Source organism: Theobroma cacao, chromosome 9, assembly GCF_053813885.1.
Source record: "Theobroma cacao isolate CCN51 chromosome 9, ASM5381388v1, whole genome shotgun sequence".
In the NCBI taxonomy this organism is placed as follows: domain Eukaryota; kingdom Viridiplantae; phylum Streptophyta; class Magnoliopsida; order Malvales; family Malvaceae; genus Theobroma; species Theobroma cacao.
The window spans coordinates 11,266,601-11,291,301 of NC_142647.1; the positions used below are offsets into that span (position 1 = coordinate 11,266,601).

Sequence of the window (24,701 nt, forward strand, 5' to 3'; positions counted from 1 at the left end):
AAAGTGAATTTGGAGAGAGTTTTAAGCTTTGGGCTTAAGCTTGAAAGAAAATATAGAGGAAGTTATGCATGTATCAATTGATTTTTTGGGAGATTTTATCAGTTTTATTTTATCTTTTTAAAACCTTTAATGAATTCATTAATTTTAAAAAGAATCTTCTCCAAAATTTTTTGTTAAAATTATTCTTTCAAAAAGAATTTTTGTTCATGATTATAAAATAACGATATGCTCTGGACGGAACGTGAGGGTATAATGTAGTAATTAGAAAAGCACAACTAACAAGATATTTTTCCAAAAAAAAAAAAAAATACCGTTAAAAAGAAGAGAAATGAAAAGATGGAGAAATCTTCCGAGCAAAGAGAGTGTAAAAATTATCAAAGGCCGGGCGCGTTGGCTGGCTTCTTTTCCTTCTTTTAAACGAGCTCTCCGTCCATTCTGAGGAAGGGTTTAACAGCTATCTACTCAAAACCTCTTTCACGTTCTGCGAAGAGGGAAACAAGCGCTCAAGTTTTCCACAGCCATGGCGAGCACCAAAGTCCAAAGAATCATGACCCAACCCATCGTACTTTCGTCTTTCTCTATTTTCTTTCTTTGCCAAACCTTTCTCTTTATTTACTAATTGTCTTCCTTTTTTTTTTTTCCAATTTTTCTTGCTCGGTTTTGGTGGTGTAACAGAACCTGATCTTCAGGTTTCTCCAAAGTGTAAGTCTCTTTTTCATGCTACATTTCTTCAGTTTTTTCTTCTGGGTTTGCTTGTTTGTTAACGGGTTGTTGGGTTTTCGTTCTTTTTTTTTTTTTTTCCATTGAATTTACCCAGAAAGCTCGCATTCAGATTTGGCTTTTTGAGCAGAAAGATTTGAGGATTGAAGGCCGAATCATTGTAAGTTGTGTATAATTTTCTTTAAATTAGCAGTTTGAAAGCTACTTAAAGTGGTAAAGATTTTAATTGAATTCTGTTGGGAATTTTAATTGCGGCCGAAGTTGTTGCTTAGGCAATTATAATTTAGTTTAGGATATACGTTTGGCTAATAAATGCTAAGAACATTTTTATGAATTCTCTTTTCGTATAATTTTAGGTTTTGAATAATTCTGACTGCTGTTTTGAATTGCTTGTGTTGAGGATTATCATTATCTTTTGCTAAGTCGTGTATTACTGCTTGATGAGGAATTGGTGTTCTTTGCTTTATGTATTAATCAGGAACAATGGTTCCTATTTCTAGGTGCGTCACTCTACAAAATTAGTAGAAAGCTTCCTTCAAACATTTCTTTGGCAACCAAGCTGAACAATTGTAATAAGTAGAATATCTCAAGTATTTATCCAGATCATAGCTAAAATAAAGGGGTTCAATAAAACAAGGAAGGCCAGAACTGCACTTTCCTTTTTCCATTCAAGCAAATGAACTCAATTGGAAATAAGAAACCTTTTGCTCATGAAGAGAAAATATGAAACCCCCTATATACTAAACCCCATAGGCAAAGCTTATAAATTCTAGCTAAAAATTTCCATTATTGCTCAAAAAAGATACAAAAAAATAACAAAATTTATTTGGAAAATTTGAAAGGCCTAACAATCTTATAATAGAGGAGTATCTATCTTTTCATTTGCCGAGTACGATACTCTAAGGTTGATAGCAAATGAAGGTTTGTTTGGTATCTCATTCTACAAATGGAGGAAGTTGCCTTCACAATCTCATGTTTAAAAAATTCATGGTTAAATTTTTGTAGATGATGATGGTAAAACACTATGGAATTAAATAAATCATTATCTAATTATGAGACATCACCACCAACACCACATAGACACTTGTAATTTAGGGATTAGAATTGTGAATTTAGTCAAAGGGACAAATACTTAGACCAATGAGGAAGGAAAAATGACATATCAAGCTTGTACTTTATAAACCAATCAAGGAAATGAATAATTGAAAAATAATGCCAATTTCATGGCTAATTTATCAATGGAACCATGAGAAAAATTTAAAACAAACTTTTGCATAGCAAAGTAACTGAAACATAAGGGAAATTCAAGTAACCAACATTGGAAATTGAAGCATATTTGCATGTCAAATTGACCAAAGTATTTTATGGAAAATTAACCAATCCAAACATACAATTGAAGATCATAGTTTTGAACAAAAAAAAGGGCTAAATGTTTAGACTTTTTTTCAATTAAGGGGTTTCAATTGTAATAATTAAAAGTCAAACATTTTTTATTCCTTACAATTAAGGACTAAGGTGATAGGTGGATGGAGCGTGTATTATGAGTGACAAAAAATCGCGTTGAAAATATAGTTGTTAAACGTCATCTTGAAAAATTTAATTGTTACACGTCATGTTGAAAAAAATAGTTATTACATGTCACGTTGAAGATTTAATTGTTACACGTCATGTTGAAGATTTAGTTGTTATATGTCATGCTGAAAAATATAGTTGTTATATGCTATATTGAAGATTTAGTTATACACCATGTTGAAAAATTTAGTTATTACACACTATGATGAAAAGTTATTACACGTCACATCATAATTTGAATTATTTTGACTTAACAGAAAAGACTTTCTGACAAAACTACTCTTCTGTATCTTATCCTTCCAAGTCAGTGTCCACGTCTTGCGCGTGTCCTACACGCGTCAGATACTTCTTACCTTAGCCCTTAATTCTAAGGAATTGAAACTTTTGGCTCTTAATTGTTGCAATTGAAATGTTTGGTCTTAAATGGACAAAAGCATAAAGGTTTTGGTCATAAATTGAGCATTTAATCAAAAAAAGTGTATAGTTGGCATGGCTGAAGTAAAGAAATTGAGGGATGGATAGAGATATATTGAAATTTTGAGAAAACAAATGGATGAAGGAAGCTAAGGTCAGAATTGAAGAGTTGATTCCAACATGATTAATTGGTGGAAGGATTGGTTGCTCAAAGAGAGCACAGGGAAGATGATGGCAATAAGAGAGGAGATGTGGAGGTTTTGAAATTGCGAAGGTGGATGTTTTGCCTCTTATTTATTTGTTTGATGTAAGGGGAAAAATCATTCAAAAAAATCGTATTTACTTTCTCGAAGTTTGGAAATTCACTTTACCAACTAACTGCCCCCTTTGACCATCAAGTTTAATGTGATGCCCATGGTAATCTCACATTTTGAGTACTATGACCACTCAAAAATGACAATCACGTTTGATTAAAATCCTAAGTGCACCAGTTTCCTTCTACAAAACATTGAACAGCCCTTGAATGTACTAAAGGGTGTACTTGGAATGTGTTCACTTTTACCGTCTTGTCTCAATCAAGTCTTAAAATGCCCTAATTTTACATTGGCTGTTGTTTTTGACATAATGCTTTCCCTATCATGTAATTGAATTTGTTAACTTGTGTTACCGTGTACGTTGTGCTTAGGTTAGGTATTAACAATCGTTTGGGCAAACATAAACACAACACGATTAATTAAATAGGTCAAGATTCTACACACATACATTGATACATTTATTACATGTGTTACATGTCATGACACAATTAACACATTATTAAACAAGTTAAATTTTATATGACATGAGATGATTATGACACGACAAACTTATTTAAACACAATTAACTTATTTTAATAGTTATAATAAACGAGTTAAACATGTCACATTATAATTGATACAATAACAAAATTAATTAAATGAGTTAGACGTGTCATATGCGGGTTAAGTGTGTTTACAATAACCCCAAACCTAAATCCGCTTAACTTTATTTCGTTCTCATGTCATGTCCAAAATTACTAGGTTTACTCCTTATTAATCACCTTTTACGTGTAAAGGTCATAACTTGTTTCCAGTTATAAATTGTTGTGTTGCTAACCTCACATGATTTTCTCCAAAATTTCACAAAAATTTGTCTTGAACTTGTGAAGCTAAGGGTAAGGGCACTTTGACCTTTTGAGTGATTATGAATTTATAAATGGAGATCTTAAGATTATTAAGGAAGCTTCAAATTTGAGAAACAACCTTGCTTTATAATTTTATTTGCTTGTGACCTTATCTTGCCGTCATAGGAAGTTTGCCATTCTATCCTTATTTCTTGGACACAGAGCAATTAAAAATGAAGTGGAGAAAATAGTAATCCTCCATCTCTCCGATTGTTCCATTGTCTCTTTACTCTTCTTTGTTTCCCAATTTCCTTAGGTCGAAAGTAAAGTAATCCAAGAGGGTGGTGAATTTGGCTATAATCAACTAATCAGAATTTAAGCTCAAAATACTATAACATAGAGAAGGTAGAGTCGTAGATAATGCTTAGTGATCTATAGAGGTTTGGCCTAGCCTACTCTCTAGTATACAATGCACCAAGTACAACAACTATTAGATTTCCTAGAAACTATTGAACCTTTTAGAAGTGTTTACTCACTCAATTTTCAACCCAATGCAAGGATTTCCTTAATCTCACTAAGAAACAAGTCAGGGGACTTCTGTAAAAGTCACCATTCTGGTAATCAATTTGGATTGATTATTTCATGGTGACTAATGTTGGTACCATTAACATAGTTTGCTCACCCAATCTAGACGAATTGAAAGAGGTGACTGAAGTGGAAAAAGGGGATATATTTGGCGACCTAAGATGAAATTCACCCAGAAGGTGGGATATACAAGTATAGCATGGGTTTGAGTATAAAAATATAGGCATTTGAAAGGTAAATGGTGGAAGGTGGCTTTTTCTTTAATTGCACTTCATTTAATTTTCATTTTAATCCATTTGGTATGTATTGCTTCCTTTGATAGATGGATAATGCTCTGGCATGGGTAATTCTACCTTCAATCTTCAATCCATTTGGTATGGGTAATGCTTCCTTCAATAGATTGGTTTGAAAACTAGCCACTGCTAGTCATTAGGAGAAGCTTTCTATTTACCACAAATATGTTATACTATCGTTGCTTGTACTTGATTACATTTTGTTTGAAAAAGGTTTTCCCTCCTTTTTGGCTTTTTGTACATGATTACCATAAGCTATTCCCGAGCTGCTTGCTGTCTCCTCCATGGATGCATCATTAAACATGGATTGTTCTTGATTACCATAAGCTATTTTTGAGCTGCTTATCTTTCCCTCCATGGTTGCATCTTTAAACATGGATTGTTCCAACGTACTCGGTACATATCTTTATTGGATCTTTTCTTTGTCTTGCCATGAGATAGTTGGTCACATGATACGGTCCCTTGAAACGGATCGAGTTATGGGACGGTGTGTGGAAGGGTTTGGCTTAGTCTGAGGCACGCTGGGTACTTGGGTGGAATGTTTCTTTTTTCGACCTATGTTTGTAGTGCTTGCTCGTTAGAGAGAACCTGCAGAACTCTTGAGTTTTAAATACTCAAAAACTTGAATAGATTCTGAACAACCTCTGTTATTAGCTTCACTCCTTTTTAACTACAACTTGGTGGAATAACCACCCTTAAAGCAAGAAAGTGGAAAGGTGGAGACACAACCTCCAATAACATGAAATAGAAAACTACCACTAACAATAAAATAGATGGAGACACAACCTCCAACTACATGAAATGGAAAACTACCACTAACACTAAAATAGAAACCACAATGAAACTGTTAACAATAAACTGCCAGCAACCAACAACAACCAATCAGATATGTTGATTTAGTTTATACTTCCCATGTGTAAATCACTTGTAAACTAAGGGATTATCTGATGTGCTAACATCACATCATTTTCATATATATGTATACAACTTCCAAAGCCTTCAAGCTCATTGGATTTTCTTTTGGGCCCATATTAACATAACAAGGACATTACGAACAATGACATTGGCTGCTGTGCTCTTTGTGCTTACTTCTGTTTATGGAAGACTTCGCATGAAATAAAATCTTAATCTCCAAAAATCTTTAGTTTTACATCTTGGACCTCAAGTCCTTTTAGGAACATTAGTGGAGGCTTAGTACATGTAAGTAGTTTCTTTTGTTCAATAGGGGTCAAGTTATGAGAATTCCAACAGCTATTAGACTTCCTTTTATCATTGGTTAAAAGCAAAGTCAACCTGTGTGTGAAGCTTTTGACCTTATCCCAGTGGGACTCTAGTGATTATGTCAAGTTCTTTTATTAAAATCATTTTATTTTTGTTTTTTATTAGCATTACTAGAGTTGCCAACAATCTGGATATTTACTCAACTCCCTAAAAGCAATCTCATTACAAACCTTGACCTTCAAATAAGAAGATAACCTTGTTACTGTTAATGAATTAGATTTTCTCCATTATTTTATCCCTTATCATCATTTCATATATTCATCGATATTATTTTAGATTGATGTCCTTTCATGTAGTGACCCTTGAAAACCCTTAATTTAGGGCCCTCCAATTTTATTTTTAGCATCACGTTTGGTCTTTCTCTCCAAAGTCATAAGTATTGCCCTCACCTGCATGTCCTAATCCTTTTTAAAGATCATTCCTTGGAAATAAACCACTTCTATTTTGTTCTAAAATATTCTTCTGCCTATTCCTTAAGCAATATACCTGCATTCTTGCATCGACCCTCATTCCTTCACATGCCATTTGATAGCTAAATACCTTAAATGTTGCATGCTCCCCCTTTCTTGGCCCTCTTTATTTTTCTGCCTCCTTTATCCAACATTCTAGGTTTGATCTCAGGTAGAGTGGCCAAACTATGGTAGGGGATTCTTAGAATCAAGGGATATAATGTCGCATATTTTACGGGAAGAAGAGATGATCAAGAAAGGAAGAACAAACACACTTTAGAAATCTCAACTGTGATGTGATAGTGAGAGATCTAGGACCATGTAAAAATAGTAGTAGCCAAAATATAGTAGGGTGTCCTTACATCAAGGGGTGTAATGCTGCGTACATGTTATAGGAGGAAGACATGATCAAGAAAGGGCCGATATTCTTTAGAAAGCTCAAGTATAGCATGACAAATGAGAGATTTAGGACGATATATAATGCTCAAGTAAGTATAATGGATGAATGTTTGTGGGAGAATAAACAAGTGGGTGATATTAGAGGGATGAGATGTTATTGTGTGTTGTAGATAATAAGAATAAGATAGACTGTTGAAGTTGATGTGGTGGCAAATGGCCATTTGGCTAATTTAAGTGAAAAATAGAGCCCCATGTATCATAATTGGTATATGGTATGTGTGCTTGGTAAAAAAAGTTTTGACACGGAATCTCCTTAATATTCTTGATCTGAGTCCATCAAGCGCAGTGTTTCTGAAATGTCCCACATATATAAGTTCAATAAGGATGATGCTACAGATCTCATAATTAATCCTGTGCATGACCGTTCTTCAATTCTTGTGACAGCATTTTAACAGATTGATTGTTTGACTCGCATAAGGTGATCATGTTGGATGAGGTTATGAGAGCCTTAAAAATAAATTTCAGATCCCTGCAGATGTCATTACATCTGTAACTTTGGGTAAAATGAATGAACAGTGGATCTGTTTGTGCAGTGCAATGGAATGTGAGAACGCACAGCAGAAATAACAGGTCTTAAATTTCAAGTATGCATGTATAATGTTTAATTATGAGATGACTGTCTCAAATTTGGAAAATTTAATTGACAGACAAAATAATTGAATGTCTTTTATGTGCTTTGAGATATAATCTTATTGATAATCTAATAATCTGCTTCTTAATTCCTTTTTGGCATTTTCCAGGGATTTGATGAGTACATGAATTTGGTTCTCGATGATGCTGAAGAAGTCAACATCAAGAAAAAGAGCAGAAAGTCATTAGGTGAATTCTCTTACTCTTATATTCTTCTACCTTGTTTTATGCATGTCATCTTAATTATTTATTTGTTTGTTTTTTCAGGAAGGATACTTCTTAAAGGAGACAATATAACTCTTATGATGAATAGGTAATGAATCTGAAATACTCTCTCTCTCTCTCTCTCTCACACACACACACACACACACGCACGGTGGTAACTCTCTCTTTCTCATTTTATTTTATTTTTTTTAATTCTACAGTGGAAAGTGATGATCATCTCAGTAGTTATGTGGACTAGCATTACAAGTTTTCTGAAATTCACGTAGGTCAAGCCACTCGACTCTACTGTGCTATCTTTAAAACATATTTTAACCTTTCATGTATTATAAGCCACCTCACAGAAGCTGATTTTTGTTTTTCAGACAGTTACTGGGCTTGCTTTTTTTATCCAGTAATTGACATGTATGATTCTGGCCTTTGATCTGCATTGTTTAGATTTCTGATTTAGTCAGCTTCAGAAAATCTTCCTTGAGCATCTGTGGTCTGCATTTTTTATGTTATTTTGATCAACTTTTTACCTAGTTTGGTCCTGCATTATCAGTTGGTCTTTTGGGAAATTATTGGCCTGTTCGTATCTAGGATCAAAGGATGCTGGAGTTCTTTGATTTGTGTTTCAGTCAGTTTTTCATGATCTCAAATTGGTGAGCATTCTTCAATTTTCCTTGATATGCATTGCTGTGCAATGCGGTGCATCAATTTGGAGGAAATTCCTGGCAACAAAAGTTGGTATGGGAGGGATGTATGAAGGAGTTCAGGGCAGTCAAACTGTTGTGCCAATAAGATGTGGGTGTATTTCCACATTTTACTAGCAACATGGCCACTGCTTTTTAGTTTTCTTCCTTTTCGTTTTTTAACTTTTCTTTTTCTCAAATTCGATATGCATAGTACCATGAATATGAGGATTAATAGGATCTAGCTAACTACCACTACCAGTAATCTTCCTGAGTTTTCACAAGCTTATCATTGATGATTTGTTCTGTACGAGTTTGGCTTTAGTTATGATCCAAGCGTTGCCTATGATAGCAGATTGTGCTGTTTCTTTGGTTTGGTTTGCTTAGTAGCAATTTTGATTTATTTGGTAGAACATATGGTTCAAGTGAACTTGACATGGAAATAAATTTGTTGACATTGCCAATAGGATTATGGTAGTTGTTCATAGATAGTTCAGTATCCTTTATTCTGGTCAATTGATTTCTTGACCAAGAAGCTGATGCTCTGCTTCTTGTGTGCATAGGTAGGGTAGGGGTGCAGACATCTAGTGTCTCTAATCTTGCCAGGCACAGAAGCTCTTCTAATGTTAATGTGTAGGGAGCAATAGACCAATTCTTGCCAATCGAAAGATATGATCGGTGAAATTATATGTTCAAATAATCATTGCTTTATTCTCAGTGGGATTGCATCAACAAAGCCATTGCTAAGAATCGAAGATATCTCCTTGCCTTTGTTGCTCCAGTCTGGTCTCTCTCGCAATGCCTAAGGGGTAGGACACCCCCCTTCTCTCCCCCTTTAATGTCCAGTTCATTGGTGTAGGTGGCAACTTCCTATATATGTTTTAAGGAGTTAGATTGCTAAGCATTTGCAACTAGAGGCAGTAGTTTTACTTCTGTGGTCAACTGAGGGTCAAAAAAGGCGGGAAACATGAAAAAAGAAAAAGGGGAAAAGGAAAAATAAAAGAGATAGCGTTAGGGTAATTTTATGTAATCGCCTTGAAACATAGGTGGTGGTGTTCAGATTTAATGGGATTAGGCGGTAGTGGAGTTCTTTACCACATTTTTTGGGAAACATTCTGGGAATTGAGCACTGAATTTATCATCAGTGTTCTTTAGCTTATGTAAGCTAATAAAAAATTATAAGCAAGGTTTTACCAGATGTGTTGATGTGCGTCACTTCAACGGGTTCTGTAAAAAAGGAATAAAAATGGAAAAGGTTGAAAGGGACAGTTATCCAGTGGGCGAAGGTGAGTGGGTGAGCTTTCTTTGTGACCGCTGCTGGTTAGCAAGGCCAGGGTGTAGGAAGGAAGTGACAAGGGAAGGAATGCTAGTGGGGATGTAGGTGGTGGGGGCCAATGGCTCTGTTTGTTGTGCACCCGTGTCTCCAGGGAATCAATTTGTGAACTCAGTGTCTGTGCATTAGGAAGCAAGTGCTTTGACCCATCTGGTTCTTTTGGTCACTACCCTTTACTGATTACTGACTCAGCCTCCACAGATTTCATATCTTAGCTCACAACCGATCTCTCTTTCTCTCTCACTCAACGGTGTGGTATTCTTTTCTTTCTCTTGTTCGGTGCTGACTGACTGACTTATTCCCTGTCCTTTTCAGCATGTTTCCTGTTGCAAATAATTGCCGTGACATCAACATTATTAGTGGAAGAGCCTTGAAGTTAAGGATTTAGATGACTGGTGCAATGAAGTGGTTGGTTGGGAGAGAATTATTAAGAGGTCATTAGTAATAAAGTCTATTCCTAGAAAATTACAGCAGTATGAATCCGGCCAATCTCAGGTTAGATTGATGCATAGTCGTTGGAAGGATTATGAGTCATGATGTTTACAGTATGAGGATAAGTTGATATTTGAGTCAAATTGTGTTTTACTATGAACGGAATAAATCACAGTTGACTATCTGCTTGATGGTTAGTGACCAAATAGCCTAATGATGAATGAATTTCAAGCTACAAATTGGAGGTAGTGGGTTCCTGATGTTGTTTTCATGTTTGGGGAAAACATTAACCTCATTAGAATGCAAGTAACAGATGTTTATTTCAGTTCAGAATTGAGTAACAAATTTTATTGGATTGAAATCTATCAATTTATGGTAAATCAACTTGTATAAAGTTGAATCAATGAAATTTTACTAAGTGAGTGGGACAAAGGTCTGGGGCTAAGAAGCATTTCCTTAAGAAAAGATCCACATGTTCGCAGTAACCAAGGAAATATAGGTTATGATGCTTTTTTATTCCTAGGTACGAGGTTTAAGTTGGCAACATTTGACCGAATTTGAAAATTCATCCAAACTAGTACCAAATCAAATTTGATTCAATTGGAATTGACTAAAAGAAGTGAATAACACGAATTTGAATAAATCCAAACTCGAGACAATTCGAACTTGAGGTGATTTGAATTCGAACAAATCAAATTTGAAATAATCCAAACTCGAAATGATTTGAATTTGAAGAGACCTAAACTCAAAACAATAAGAACTTGAGATTTATTTGTTCTGAATTCTGTAAAAATCTAAATTTATATTTTTTAAGACACATTAAATATGAATATCAAATATACTTTAATAAAAAATGAATATCTAATGATTTTTGGTGTCACTCTTAATATTTAAAATAATTAACTATAAAAAATGATATTGTTAAGTTAACATTTGATTTTATTCTAGAAACAATCATGTACAAATATATTACTACAAATATTCACATTTAAATTTTAAATTTAACATAATACTAACTCAAATATTAAAAAACTATATAACATTTTGGACATATTCCATCTCATACATGTTTGGTGATTTTAAATCAAAATGAAGTTTATGTGGGATGCAATAATCCATGCAAGCAAAATTTACAATTTGTATATTTATGTTTTAGCGGTATCGTGTAAATATAAGGTATTAACAGTTATTTTAATAAATACGAAAACAACACGTTAATTAATCGTGTCAAGATAAATACATATATGTTTAATACTTTTGTAACACAACACAACACAGTTAATATGTTTATTAAATGTGTTGAGTTAAATTTTATGCGACTTGACATAATTAACTTCATTAAAATTTATATGATTTATAATCTGCTTACATGATTAATATGATTGATGCCATAAACATGATTAAAATACGATTAAAAAATATAATCAAAATATGATTTTATTATTAAAATTTATCACAAAAATTATAAAATATAATAATATTTATCAAATATAATAAAATTCAACATCACTGAATTGATCATCATCATCCAAAATCATAAATCATAATAAATTAAACCATAATTATTGAATATCAACCATAATTAAATACACCACCATATTACATCATCAACTATAAACAAGTCTTAATCATGTACTAACGTGCTTACATGACACGTGTACACATTTAAATAAATGAGTAATAAATGAGCCATGGTTTAAACGGGTAAATGATAATACGATTAATTAGTCGTATCTTATATGAGTCTTACACAGGGTAAATGGATTTGACATGATTAACACACAATTTTCATATTTTACCCGTGTTGACATGATTACACTAAACTTAAACTTGCTTAAAATTGTGTCATTCTCATATTTTCTTACACAATTACTAGGTCTACATTTAAGGCACTAGTTGGCTGGAAATGGGAAATTTAGAAAGGAGCACGAGTTGGTAGGTAATTGAAAATCTAAAATGAGGGAGGAGGCATGGATTGGTGGGAAATGGAAATTCAGAAAGGATTTGTTTTTTTCATTTGCCGTCATTTTGATTTTGTATTTTTTCTTCTCAATTTTTAAACTTCGATTTTTATAGAGGAAAAAAGATAAAAAGAAAAGTTCAAAAGATAATTAATTATTTTAGTTTAATTTGAAATCTAAATGATTTATTATTATTTTATTAAAATTGATGTTTATAAACAAAAATATCATTAACTCGAGATAATTGGAATAAAAAAATAACTCTCTCCACTCGAACATTTGATTTATTAATTATTACATAATCCTTTTTTTTTTAACAAAAAAAAACTCAAACACTAAAGACTACTCTGATCTAATCTGCTTAATTGCCATCTAATTTAAAACTGTTTAGATGTTTTATAGTTCAACAAATTTGATAGGAGAAAAAACGAAATCCCTACGGGATCTGTAATCATAGACACATTTCCGGTATTCAAACATATTCAAACCCAGGAGTGTCAAAAGGAGAAAAAGGGGAGGAGATGTGAAAGCGGAACCTCCATATCTAGCAAAGAAGATAGCTTTGCCATTTCTATGTGAGACAACAACAGTGTTTCAGCTCTAGCTCCACATGCCATTAACTAGACAAAAAGCATGCTTATAATGATTCTCAGCAACGAAGTTTTGTCTAAGGGTGGGTTGCCACCATACTGTAAGTGCTCTTGCTAGATATTTTTTTCATTTTCATGTCCATTGCTATTCTGATTGGACAACGTCCTTACCACTAAACATTCCTTGATTCCTCGGAAATTGACAGCTAAAGTTGGTGGTGAGAGTATAAGGAAGCCACAAATAAAATGATCTCAGTTATTTTGTGCAGAAAATATTGTAATGGTGGTGGATTTTCTTGGCTAGCAAACAAGAGATACCCCATGGAAAATCTTCTTTCTTTTGTACCTTGGTGGATGCAGGGCCCCTTCCTTGTTGGGTAGTGTCCTCAGGTTGGGTCTTAATTAGGAGAGACTGGGCCAAATTGCTGCTGTGAGTTTGTTTGCAATTTAAGGGCAAAGCACATGTAGGCTCTTATGAGGATCACACACCACAGCATATTTTTTCATGAAAATATGGGGTCGGGTCAGGTCAGGAACGTTTGATGAAAGTTGCGTAGATAAAAAAATTCTATAAAATTTGGAGTATTTGCTGAAAAGACTTGGTGATGTTACATTGCTTGCTTGTAAAATTACACAAAGTGGGGTTAGGAAGCTTTTTGACCAGAAATCGATTCGGTGGACAGGTCCATTCATATACTCCATACTTATTATTGAAAACACTGTTCATCATAGGTACTATTCAGAAGTGTATGGCTGGCACTTGCTCCTAAATTTAAAGCAAAGATATGCTAGAGTTCGTAGTTTGAATCCATAGATCAAGTCAGTTTATAGCACGATATCAGATAATAAAAATAGAATATGCATTTTCCTAACGCGAATGGTTAATTTTCTGTAATTCTATGATTGAAATAGTGATTGACGTTTGAATATACGCGTAGGATTGCAAAATATTCACAGAGTCTTACCAAATTCTACAATCATTGCCATCATTATCATCTTTTTTAGGGTTTTCTTTTACTATCTTTGTTTAAATAATTCGAACCTTCGTCTTCTTTGGAAACAAGTTCGTTTCTTCAGCACCATCCATATATCTATCCATTTGTTTACTCTTTTGACAATTAAGTTTTCTTTATCAAACAAGTAGTGGTTGAACAGTTGGAAATTACTGTGACTTTGCTTTGAGCAACAGCTTCACCACTGTACAACTGAGCATGAAAACCAAGTAGTTCTCAAGAGTATTGCCACCATTTCTCTTTTTAATCTCATCATATGTCTCTTTCCCTTCAAATTCCCAGACTTGATTAGTTTAAATCTGATGTAATTCTGTCATCGTTGTTTAGTTTTCTTCTTCTTCTTCTTTAATTTTTCCTTTATTTTTTTTTTGCTTTGTCTAAAAATCATTTAGTGACTAAGGTTGTCAAGGACTATTTCTAAAGAAGAAAGAAACACATCAATACCTTTTCCCCTTTTCAGTATTCCAGGGATGATGAGCTATTTAGATAACAATTTTCCATTGAAATTTGCTGCTATAAATGTTTTCACTTCCTTCACGGCAAATAACTAGTTCAATTATTGTTTTGCTTTATGAAGCGATTGACATGAGTCAAAGGTTCAAAAAAGCTAAATTCTTCTACCCTTTTTATATAGGTCTGCAACATTTCCTTCGTCTGTCTCGGCTGGCTTTTCGCTTTGGTGTCCTAGTCTCTCTTTCTATTGTGCACAGTGAAAATGATAGTGCCATGGGACATATATACTACTAATCATACTATGCATTAACGCCAAATAAACCAGCAATATAAATTAATTAGATACTGGTTATTAGCTGGTGCCTAATTAATACCTATAGGCATTAATTAGAGTTAGTTAAGGTACTAATTTAGAAATATATATATGTATATATATTTTTGTATAGAATGTACTCTCCCTGTTTGAATTCGATGAAAATAGTGTATGTTAATAACTAATTTCTTTCTAACAGATATCATCATGCTAATAAGTGTTCATAGGGAATGGTTAAAATTTGTCAATTAATTGTGTACGTATCATTAAGAAAGAGATAGAGAGATAGAGCATTGGTCATGGCTCCATCAGCCACCTAACAACTTTAAAGAGGTCTCGGCTTATTGGGTGCTCTCAATTTCTTTCATTTATTTTAGAGTGGGCATTTTCGTTTTCGGTTTTTATTATCTGTGGGTCTTCATCACAAGCCAACCACATGCAAACCCAACCTGCTCACCTGGAATTGAAGTGTTCACTTACAACGACCCTAAATTCTTTAAATACTCCTTGTTGTGCAAACAATAATTGTACTCCTTTTTTGATAAAAAAATAATTGTACTTGCTTTAAAGTGGGACTTTTGTCATCTTATTAGTATCCCACTTCAACGGTTCTTAAGTGGCTTCCCAACTTTAGTTTATATATATATATGCCCTTATCCTATTTCCTTGATCAAGATTTTTCTTATATTTAGCATCTTTAATTAATCCGTTTCTTTCTGTAATATGGTTTTATAAAAATAAAACCATGCCTTCTACCTTTGAATCACCTTGGTTGTTTAATGCAAAGTTATGTACCACATAAAATCAAAAAAGAATGTACCTTTCCAAGTGATATCATAATCAAATGGATTCTTTTTGGTGACAAAACACGAACACCTTTGGTGTGAAAGAATCTTAACCACTCAATCATTTGGCCTCTAATGACGCACATACAATCGCAATGGATCCTTCTTAAGGAGAGAGCTTTATGCCACGAGCTTGTGCTAGCAAGTGGACAACGATTTGTCCTTTTTTCTTCTTTGATTTCCAGCAAAGAATCAAGGGAGAAGTTTTTAAAAGAAAATAAACGTTTCAAGAGTGGCAGCACTCAAGAGAAAAATCCTTCTTTACAAAAAAGAGTGGCTATAATGTGATATTTATTTCTAGGTTTAACTTATTAAAATTTACAAAATAAGTCCTTAATATTATAACAATTATAATATTTAACCAATACCTAATTAAACTCTTTTAATTAGGTCCTTAATAGTTAAAACCTAGAATTTGATTTAAGTCTAACTTAAATCATCACACTCTCAATTTAATCCAAATTGTAACCTTTGTGTGTGACCCATTAGGTTCCTAACATGTTGGTAACGGAATTGAATTATAATATTATTAATTAATTAATTTAAATGAATCATATTCAATTTTAAATTAACTAATTCAATTCCATAGACCATGATTGGCATCTAGCAATGCATCATGGCCACCCAATTGTTAGGAGAGTCAAAGGATTCTTTGACAACCTTTTAGTGTACAGTTTTTCAGTGTAATTCATTCCCTCATCATATATCCCAAAGATGATAAGAGCTTGGTGCAGTGCCTACTCTTATTGATCTCCATATTTGTTCTTGCAGTTAAATCATTAGCTTTATGGAGACTTATGAAACTTATTTCATAATCTCCTAATCACCTTGGCCAAGGATTTGATTAAGCTAATATCAACCAAGAACTAATGAGATATTTCCCCTTGAATCACTTGGGGTGATGATTCCTATCTTGACCACTCATCTGCCTTCACATGCTTCATGCTATACCCAAAAGCATCCTATTTTGGCATCCTTGGTTAGGCATTTATAGGGATGAAATCAAAGCATAGCACTCCACACATAAGACAGCCTGGTGTCTTAAGTCTAGGGAGTATTTACACAACTGACACATGAGAAGTATTGCATAGACACTTGAGTGAAATACCAAATGCACTTCTCATGGCGAGTCATGTTCAGTGAACTCGCTCTCCCATGGCAAGCACTCACATGCTAGTTCCAAGTATCTTTATACTTCAACCTATGAGAACGATTGCTTACTTCACAAGTAAGGAATATAACATGTGCCAATCTTTGAGCATTATTGATGCCCTGTCTCAATAATACAATGATCAGGAACTTTTAGGAACAATACTTTAATGCATAAGGATCTCATAATTGTATCCCAATATAATTCATTTGCAAGGCATATATAGTTCCATGGGCTTTATCTACATAAGTACAAAAAAGTAATTAAATTACAAACTTATGGATAAAGAACTACCTCAATGTTATTATGAATAACAAAATGTCATACATGAATATCTCAAAATTGCAGTTCCCATACAACCACAGATTGGCTTGTAGGGCTTAGACTAACAATCTCCCACTAGCACTAAAGCCAATTGCCTATGTATCTAATACCAATATTCTTAACATGACGATTATGCTTTTGCTGGGACAGTGCTTTAGTGAAAGGATCGACAATATTATCTTTAATGGGTATACGCTCTATGCAATGTCTCCTCTTCCAATGATCTCCCTGATCACATGGTAATGCCACAATATATGTTTGGATTTCTGATGAGACCTTAGTTCCTTTGCTTGTGCAATGGCTCCATTGTTATCACAATACAAAGGTATTAGATCAACAATGCTAAGAACCACATTTAGTTCAGTAATGAACTTCTTAATCCAAACTACCTCTTTCGCTGCCTCAGACGCAGAGATGTATTCGACCTCGGTTGTAGAATCTGCAATCATCTCTTGTTTGGAACTCTTCCAAGTCACTGCACCTCCATTGAGTGTGAACACATATCCACTTTGCGACTTGCTATCATTTTTGTCAATTTGAAAGCTTGCATCTGTATAAGCCCTAACTTGGAGTTCACCTCCTCCATAAACCAGAAATACATCCTTAGTTCTTCATAAGTACTTCAGGATGTTTTTCACAACTATCCAATGACTTTCACCGGGATTAGCTTGGTATCTACTCGTGACACTTAGAGCATAAGATACATCTGGTCTAGTGCAAAGCATCGCATACATGATAGATCGTATTGCTGAAGCATATGGGATCTTATCCATGCGATCTCTCTCTTCTTGATTCTTTGGACAAAAGCCCTTGGAGAGATAGATGCCTTGCGACATAGGCAAGTGTCCCTTCTTGGACTCCATCATGCTAAACCTCTTTAGTACCTTGTCTATGTATATGGATTGGGAAAGACCTAGCAACCTTTTAGACCTATCTCTATAGATCTTTATTCCTAAAATGTAAGTTGCTTTTCCCAAATCCTTCATGGAGAATTGTTTGGACAGCCAAATCTTTGTAGATTGCAGCAATGGTATATCATTTCCTATGAGCAATATGTCATCAACATATAACACTAGGAAAATTATGGCATTCCCACTAACCTTTTTATAGACATATGGTTCATCCTCATCTTTTTTGAAGTCAAACCTTTTTATAGCTTCATCAAAACGGATGTTCCAACTTTGAGAAGCTTGCTTAAATCCATAAATGGACTTTTGAAGCTTGCACACCTTATTAGCATTAGCATTGGATATAAAACCTTCAAATTGTGTCATGTACACTTCCTCTTGCAAGTTTCCATTAAGGAATGCAATTTTTACATCCATTTGACATATTTCACAATCATGGTACGTAGAACAAAATCCTAATGGATTTAAGCATAGCAACTGGTGAAAAGGTTTCTTCAAAGTCAATACCTTGTCTTTGTTTGTAACCTTTTGCTACCAATCTAGCTTTAAAGGTTTGTACCTTGCCGTCTACATCGGTCTTTCTCTTAAAGACCCACTTGCACCCAATGGGTTTTATCCCTTCAAGTGGATCCACTAAAGTCCATACTTGGTTGGTATCCATGGCATCCATTTCAGATTTCATGGCTTCTAGCCATTTCTCAGAATCGATGTCCAACATCGCCTCCTCATAGGTTGTAGGTTCATCATTTATGGGCAATGCGTCCCTTTCTAAGAGAAATCCATATCTCTTTGGAGCTTGACGTATTCTACTAGACTTTTTGAGTGGTTGTGCCTCTTGAGATTGTGGTTGTATATCAGATGTCACAATCTCAGGTTCAAGTTCCAATGGAATGTCAATTTGTGGGTCTCGAACTTCTTCGAGTACAACTTTACTCCCACTAGCCCTTTCATTTAAGAACTCTTTCTCAAGGAAAGTGGCATGCCTTGAGACAAACACCTTTTGCTCAATGGGATGATAAAAATAATATCCATGTGTTTCTTTAAGGTATCCCACAAATTTACATTTGTCTGATCTTGCTTCTAGCTTATCAGACATTGTATGCTTCACATAAGCAGTACATCCCCAAATCCTAGCATAAGACAAGTTGGGCCTTTTCCCACTTCAAATCTCATATGGTGTCTTATCAACTGATTTGGTAAGAACTTGGTTCAGTATGCAAGCAACAGTTTCTAGGGCATACCCCAGAAAGATATAGGAAGATCTACATGACTCATCATGGATTGAACCATGTCCAATAATGTTCGATTCCTTCTCTCATATACCCCATTGTGCTGTGGAGTCCTTAAAGGAGTCCATTGTGCGAGAATCCCATTCTCTTTCAGATAATCTTGAAACTCTTGGCTAAGATATTCTCCTCCTCGATCAGATCTAAGAGTGAGAATACTCTTCCCAGTATGTTTCTCAACCTCCACTCTATATTCTTTGAACTTGTCAAAGGATTCAAATTAATATTTCATCAAATATACATAACCATAGCGAGAATGGTCATCTGTGAAGGTGATGAAGTAGAAGTATCCTCCTTTAACACTAGTATTCATAGGACCACATACATCTGAATGTACAAGTCCTAGTAACACCCCAGCTTGTTCACTCTTTTTAGTGAAAGGCGACTTGGTCATCTTATCAAGGAGACAACACTCACATGTTCCATTAACCTTGTTTATATAACTTGGTTAAGCGAGTCTCATTGATGTGTCCAAGCCTACAATGCCAAATGTAGGATAGTTTTGGATCATCTTTATTTGCTTTCTTGACCTCTATATTAAGTATGTGTCTCTTAGGATCAAGAATATAGAGACCGTTCGAATGTGTCCTTGCACCATAATGCATCTATCCCTTTGAGAAAGAACAACAATTATCCTTAATGCAAAATTCCATATCATCATATAATGCCAAGTATGACACAGATATGATATTTCGAGATATGGAAGGAACATAGTAACAGTCTCTTAATTCCACGATCAACCTAGAAGGTAAAGGTATGGTAACTGTCCCTACAGCCGATGCAGCAACCTTTGCTCCATTACTTACTCTTAGGACCACTTCTCCTTTCGTTAATCTTCTACTCGTTTCCAGCACCTTTATGTCATTACATAAGTGTGACCCACATCCAGTATCTAATACCCATGATGACGGATCAATAGTAAACAGATTTACTTCAATCATATACATGGTCAAAGATGAAACTTCTACAAGTTTCTCATTCTTTGACTTTGTCAATAAGGCAAGGATATCTTCCTTAATGACATCTATTTTAAATAGACATTTGAGAACATTTCTCAACTTGATATACCGGTCTAAACATTTTGGCTCAAATTTCATGATGACATCAAGTATGACGTGCAAAGTAATATGTATTCGCATTCTAACAACCTAAACATTTAAAAAATGTTTATGAGTAATCATGTATTATAATCAATTAAGATGAGATAGTAAATCTTAGATTGATTGCTCCCACTATTTTCTTCAAGATGATAACCCTCCATATCACCTCGAGAGATCTCTACTAGGATTCTCTTAGTGGGCTAGGATCCCATCCATCTAGTCATGGCCTTGAGTGTACTCAACAAGCCATGATAGCTAGATTAGGTAGGTAACTGAGCATACCAATTGTATCTCTGTACAACTCATAGATCAATTAGGTGACAACACATTGCCTAAACATATCATATATGTTTCGACTAGCCATTGCCTCTAGTTTCCATAATAATCAAGTTTCCAAGCATTCGAATTTTATGAACGTAGTTGAGTAAGACCCACCAATAGCTCAAACATACTCGTGTAAAAGTGTGACCTTGAGTGTGCTCAACAAGTCTCCGATTAAAAGAGCAGCCAAGTTATCTTGCTATATGGTGGAAGGCAACTTAATCATGTGTGCCATGTGACTCAATATTTACCGAGGGATTTTCTTATTTTTTTTTTTAACTTAGTTAAGGTCTCATCTTTGCATGCATAGCATTTATTAATTACATAAATAAATCTATCTCATGCATACTACTTTGGATGATTATGGACTTTATCTATACTAATTTCCTCAAGCCATCGAAGGAAATTAGCTTGGTCAAACCTAGGGGATAACATACAACATGTTGTAATCTTCCTCCTCGTATCTTCATGGCGCCTTTAGGTGTAAAACCTGACCCTATAAACACATATAATGACATACATGCACTGAGTAGTATGTTATTATGCTAGGAATAGCACATAAGAAAAGACGAAACCCGATATCGTACCTAACGGTACACTTGAGTTTATTTAACCTCGAACTAGTTCAAATAGGAATTGTAGGATAAAATTTAATATTTTATAGTCCAGGAATGACTAAAAATGATTGTTCGGAGTTCGAGGGTTCATTTGGGGTAAAATTAGAAATTTTGATATTCAAGGGCAAAATCGTCATTTTGCCACCTAAGATAATAATTTGATCATGGAGTGAAATTTTTGACCAAGATTAACTATTTGGAGTATAATTTAATGATAGGAAGTGAAAAAGCTTAATTGTGGTGATTTTTGGAGTGTAGGGGCAAAATCGTAATGTTGCCACCCACGGACAAAATTTGAGATTTTGAGAGAATTTAGATCAAATTTGACAAATTGGAGAATCGTATGAGTATAAGGGATGAAAAATATGTTTATGGGCAATTTTTCAATTTTTGGGGTAAAAATGTAATTTTTGACTTTTACGGGGGCAAAAGTGTAAATTTCAAAAATTACTCCACCGAGACTTTGGATGAGTCTGAGAATTTTATCTAAGCTATGAATATATGAGACAAGTGTATGGTGAAAATTTGGAAACAAATGGATGAAATTTTGAAAATGGGCCAATGGGAAAGTGACATGTGACATTTTTTTAATGATATAATATTATTTTAATGAAAAATCAGCCCATTTAAACCCAAATTTTAAGTGCTGGCCGGCCATAAGGAAGAACAAGAGAGGAAATAGAGAGGAAAGGAAGAAAAAAAGAAAAACCAAAGAAAAACAAGAAAATTCAAAGGGAAATTCGCGATTTTCGACCGTTTATGCGTCTAACGGTAAGATTTTTCGATTTTAGCTTGATTTCTACCTTTCCTATGCCATTATTTCCATTTAGCATGCTTGAGGAGAGAGATCAAAAAGTGATATCAAGGGCTGGACGAAATTCTAGGGGAGAGAAATTGAAATTTTTAGGTTTTGATTTTTAGTTAAATTGATAGTTTTAGTTAGTTAAATGTGTTTAGAAATTAAATTGGGCAAGAAATCATTAAATTTTCACAATACCCACTCTTGGCTGGATGCTCAATGCTGTACAATGATGATGAATTGATTTTATTCTAAGGAAAATGAAGAGAAATGATGAAAAACGATTAAACGTGATAGAAAAACAAAGTAGAAAATTAACCGAGTTAATGTCCAATTTTTAGCTGAATTTTCCAAGGAAGGGAGTGAGCTGATTTTGTTGTTTTTAGTAGGTTATTGGCTGATATTTAATGGTTAGAAATGTTGGAGAGAGAATGGGATGATTTAGAGCTAAAATGGAGCGCGTTAGCAATTTATCGGGCAAAATGCCAAAAATAGGTTAATACCGCGTTTAAGCCGTTTTAGGCTATTGCATTTCATACCATGCATTAGTATAGGATTTAAGTTAATTATATAGTGATTTAGCATCAATATGATGAATTGTGTAAATTTTTGTAATGTGTCTAGGAGGAGAGCCTTTCGGAAAAGGCAAAGAAGTCGTACCCGACGAGTAGTGATTGGGGGGCTTAGAAAGCTTTTAGTTTGTACAAACGGTGAGTAAACTTATTATTATTGTAAATTATCTAGAGTTTATTTTAAATGCCCTTTATGTATTTTATGAAATGAGAACGAGATTAAAACGGGATTTTTGATGTTTTAGGAATAAATGTGACAAATAAAAATATATTGTATTGATTATGAAATTGAGTAATTGGAGGCTACAAATTGACTTGAAAAATATATATTTTCCTAGGAATGGCTTATGAGAAATGAGTATATGTGGCTATATTTTGTGAATGCATTGGGAAATTTATGTAAGTTGTTTTACTATGCAGGCTGGATAAATAAATAAAAGCCACATTATACTGTCGAAAGTTTATTAAAATTGGTGGGTTAGTCACTGCAGTGACGGGTTTCCGTGGACTGCCTATTAGAGGGGCACGGTAAACCCAGTTATATAGTTACTCCGGTTGTAGAGGCGAGAAAGGTAACTCCCGGGGTAGTATTAGAGCTCACTTCACGTCGAACCCCCACGTGAATGTGTAACTCGACCAACGCCAAGGAACGACTGGTTTTAAAAATAAAAATGTGTTTCACGTGTGAATATTTTAACACCCTTGGCGGACTCGGTTAGATGCCTCGGCCAAGGTATCCCCGAGGATTAGTTTTGGCTTGAGCCTTGTTTTAATAAAAGACATAAGCCTTAACAACTGTTTTGGTAAATTACAAATATTTTATGGTTTAAGAAACAAATTGAAAACATTATGAAATGGGTTGAAATTTGTTGTTTAAACTTGCCTCCATTTTACTCGCCTTTAGATATTTATGATAATGTCTGTTTACTCATTGGGATTTTATAATCTCACCACCCTCCTTTCCACCCATTTCAGGTTCAGTATAGACTGTAGATAGCTGATCTCATCGAGAACTACCATTGGATATGCATTTTTCAAACCGTAGGTTCATAGTCCTCTTTATTTTTGTTTATTCGGGGGCCCTCTTGTTATTATAAATTAAATTAAATATTTTGGCTTACTGTATTTCAGTATGTATAAATTTATTTAGCTTTTACGCTATAAAAATTATTCACGTATAACTTTATAAATATTGTTTTATAAGAAAATAGAATATTTCCCTTAATATTTCTTTTATTTTCTTATTATATTCAAATAATCGTAATTTCATTTTAAATGAAGATTTTAGACTTTTAAACTCATTTTGAATATGAATTATGTGTTTTGTACTTCTATATTACGTTTTAGCCAGTTTCAAAATTTTTGAAAAAAAAAATGACCAAAATACCCCTGTGTGACGAAAATTTTATTTTGATTGTTTTTGATCTGAAATAGTATATATTCTCTAAAAACTCGATATTTAACAATGATTGCTCACAGGAAAGGAAAGAAACTGATATGTAAGCCTTGCGGGGTTCCGGTTGGCATTCCGGATAATGAGTGTCAATCGGGACGTCGCGACGATTGTCATGGGCCTGAGGGAGGTTCCGGGTCGTGACATTAGGTCTTCATCTTCGAATTGTAAAATAACTCTTAAACTAATCCTAATTCTACACTTATATGTAACTAATTATATTTTAGTAAAAAAACCTCGTGGTACATCCGAGGGGAGTTAGGTGAGGAAATAATTTTATAATCCCTGAAAATCAAGAGAAAGGTAGGGCGCGTAGACCCCATTTAATAAATAAATACTATGATACAATTTAACCATACATCCACAATCATATTGGGCCTAGTCCATAATCATCCACATACATCCATCTACATGAACATAAAATTAAAACTACGTCTTATTCTAATTGTTAATCATATGAGGCATCCAAAATTAGTGTACAACTAATTTCGAGTTCATTTTTAATTTTGTGTATGGAAACAGTCTTCCATGTATGGAAAGTCTTTACTAATCAATATTAGTAATATTATCCATTCCTAATCTCATTAGGATTAAAATTAAAATATTATTACAAATTAAAACATTTTTAATTTGTAATCTTTAAACATTTTAAGTAACTTTTACTAATCCTTTTAAATTAAAGATTATGTGTCTTCAATTATCTAATCTCATTAGATAATTTAAATATAATATTTAAAACAACATTATCTTTAATTATATTTAAGTGTCCTATTCGAATTTCACTTCTTAAAAG

General features: G+C 34.0%; 1 protein-coding gene across 1 annotated transcript; it reads left to right on the forward strand.

The window, feature by feature from the left end:
- Positions 1–360: 360 nt before the first annotated feature.
- On the forward strand, positions 361–8,242 carry LOC18589173 (uncharacterized). The gene is made up of 6 exons (XM_018126485.2): positions 361–562; positions 676–702; positions 818–880; positions 7,653–7,731; positions 7,810–7,855; positions 7,968–8,242. Exons 1-6 carry the CDS (start codon positions 521–523, stop codon positions 7,975–7,977), a joined length of 267 nt encoding a protein of 88 aa, XP_017981974.1. The 5' UTR covers positions 361–520; the 3' UTR covers positions 7,978–8,242.
- The last annotated feature ends 16,459 nt before the right edge of the window (positions 8,243–24,701 follow it).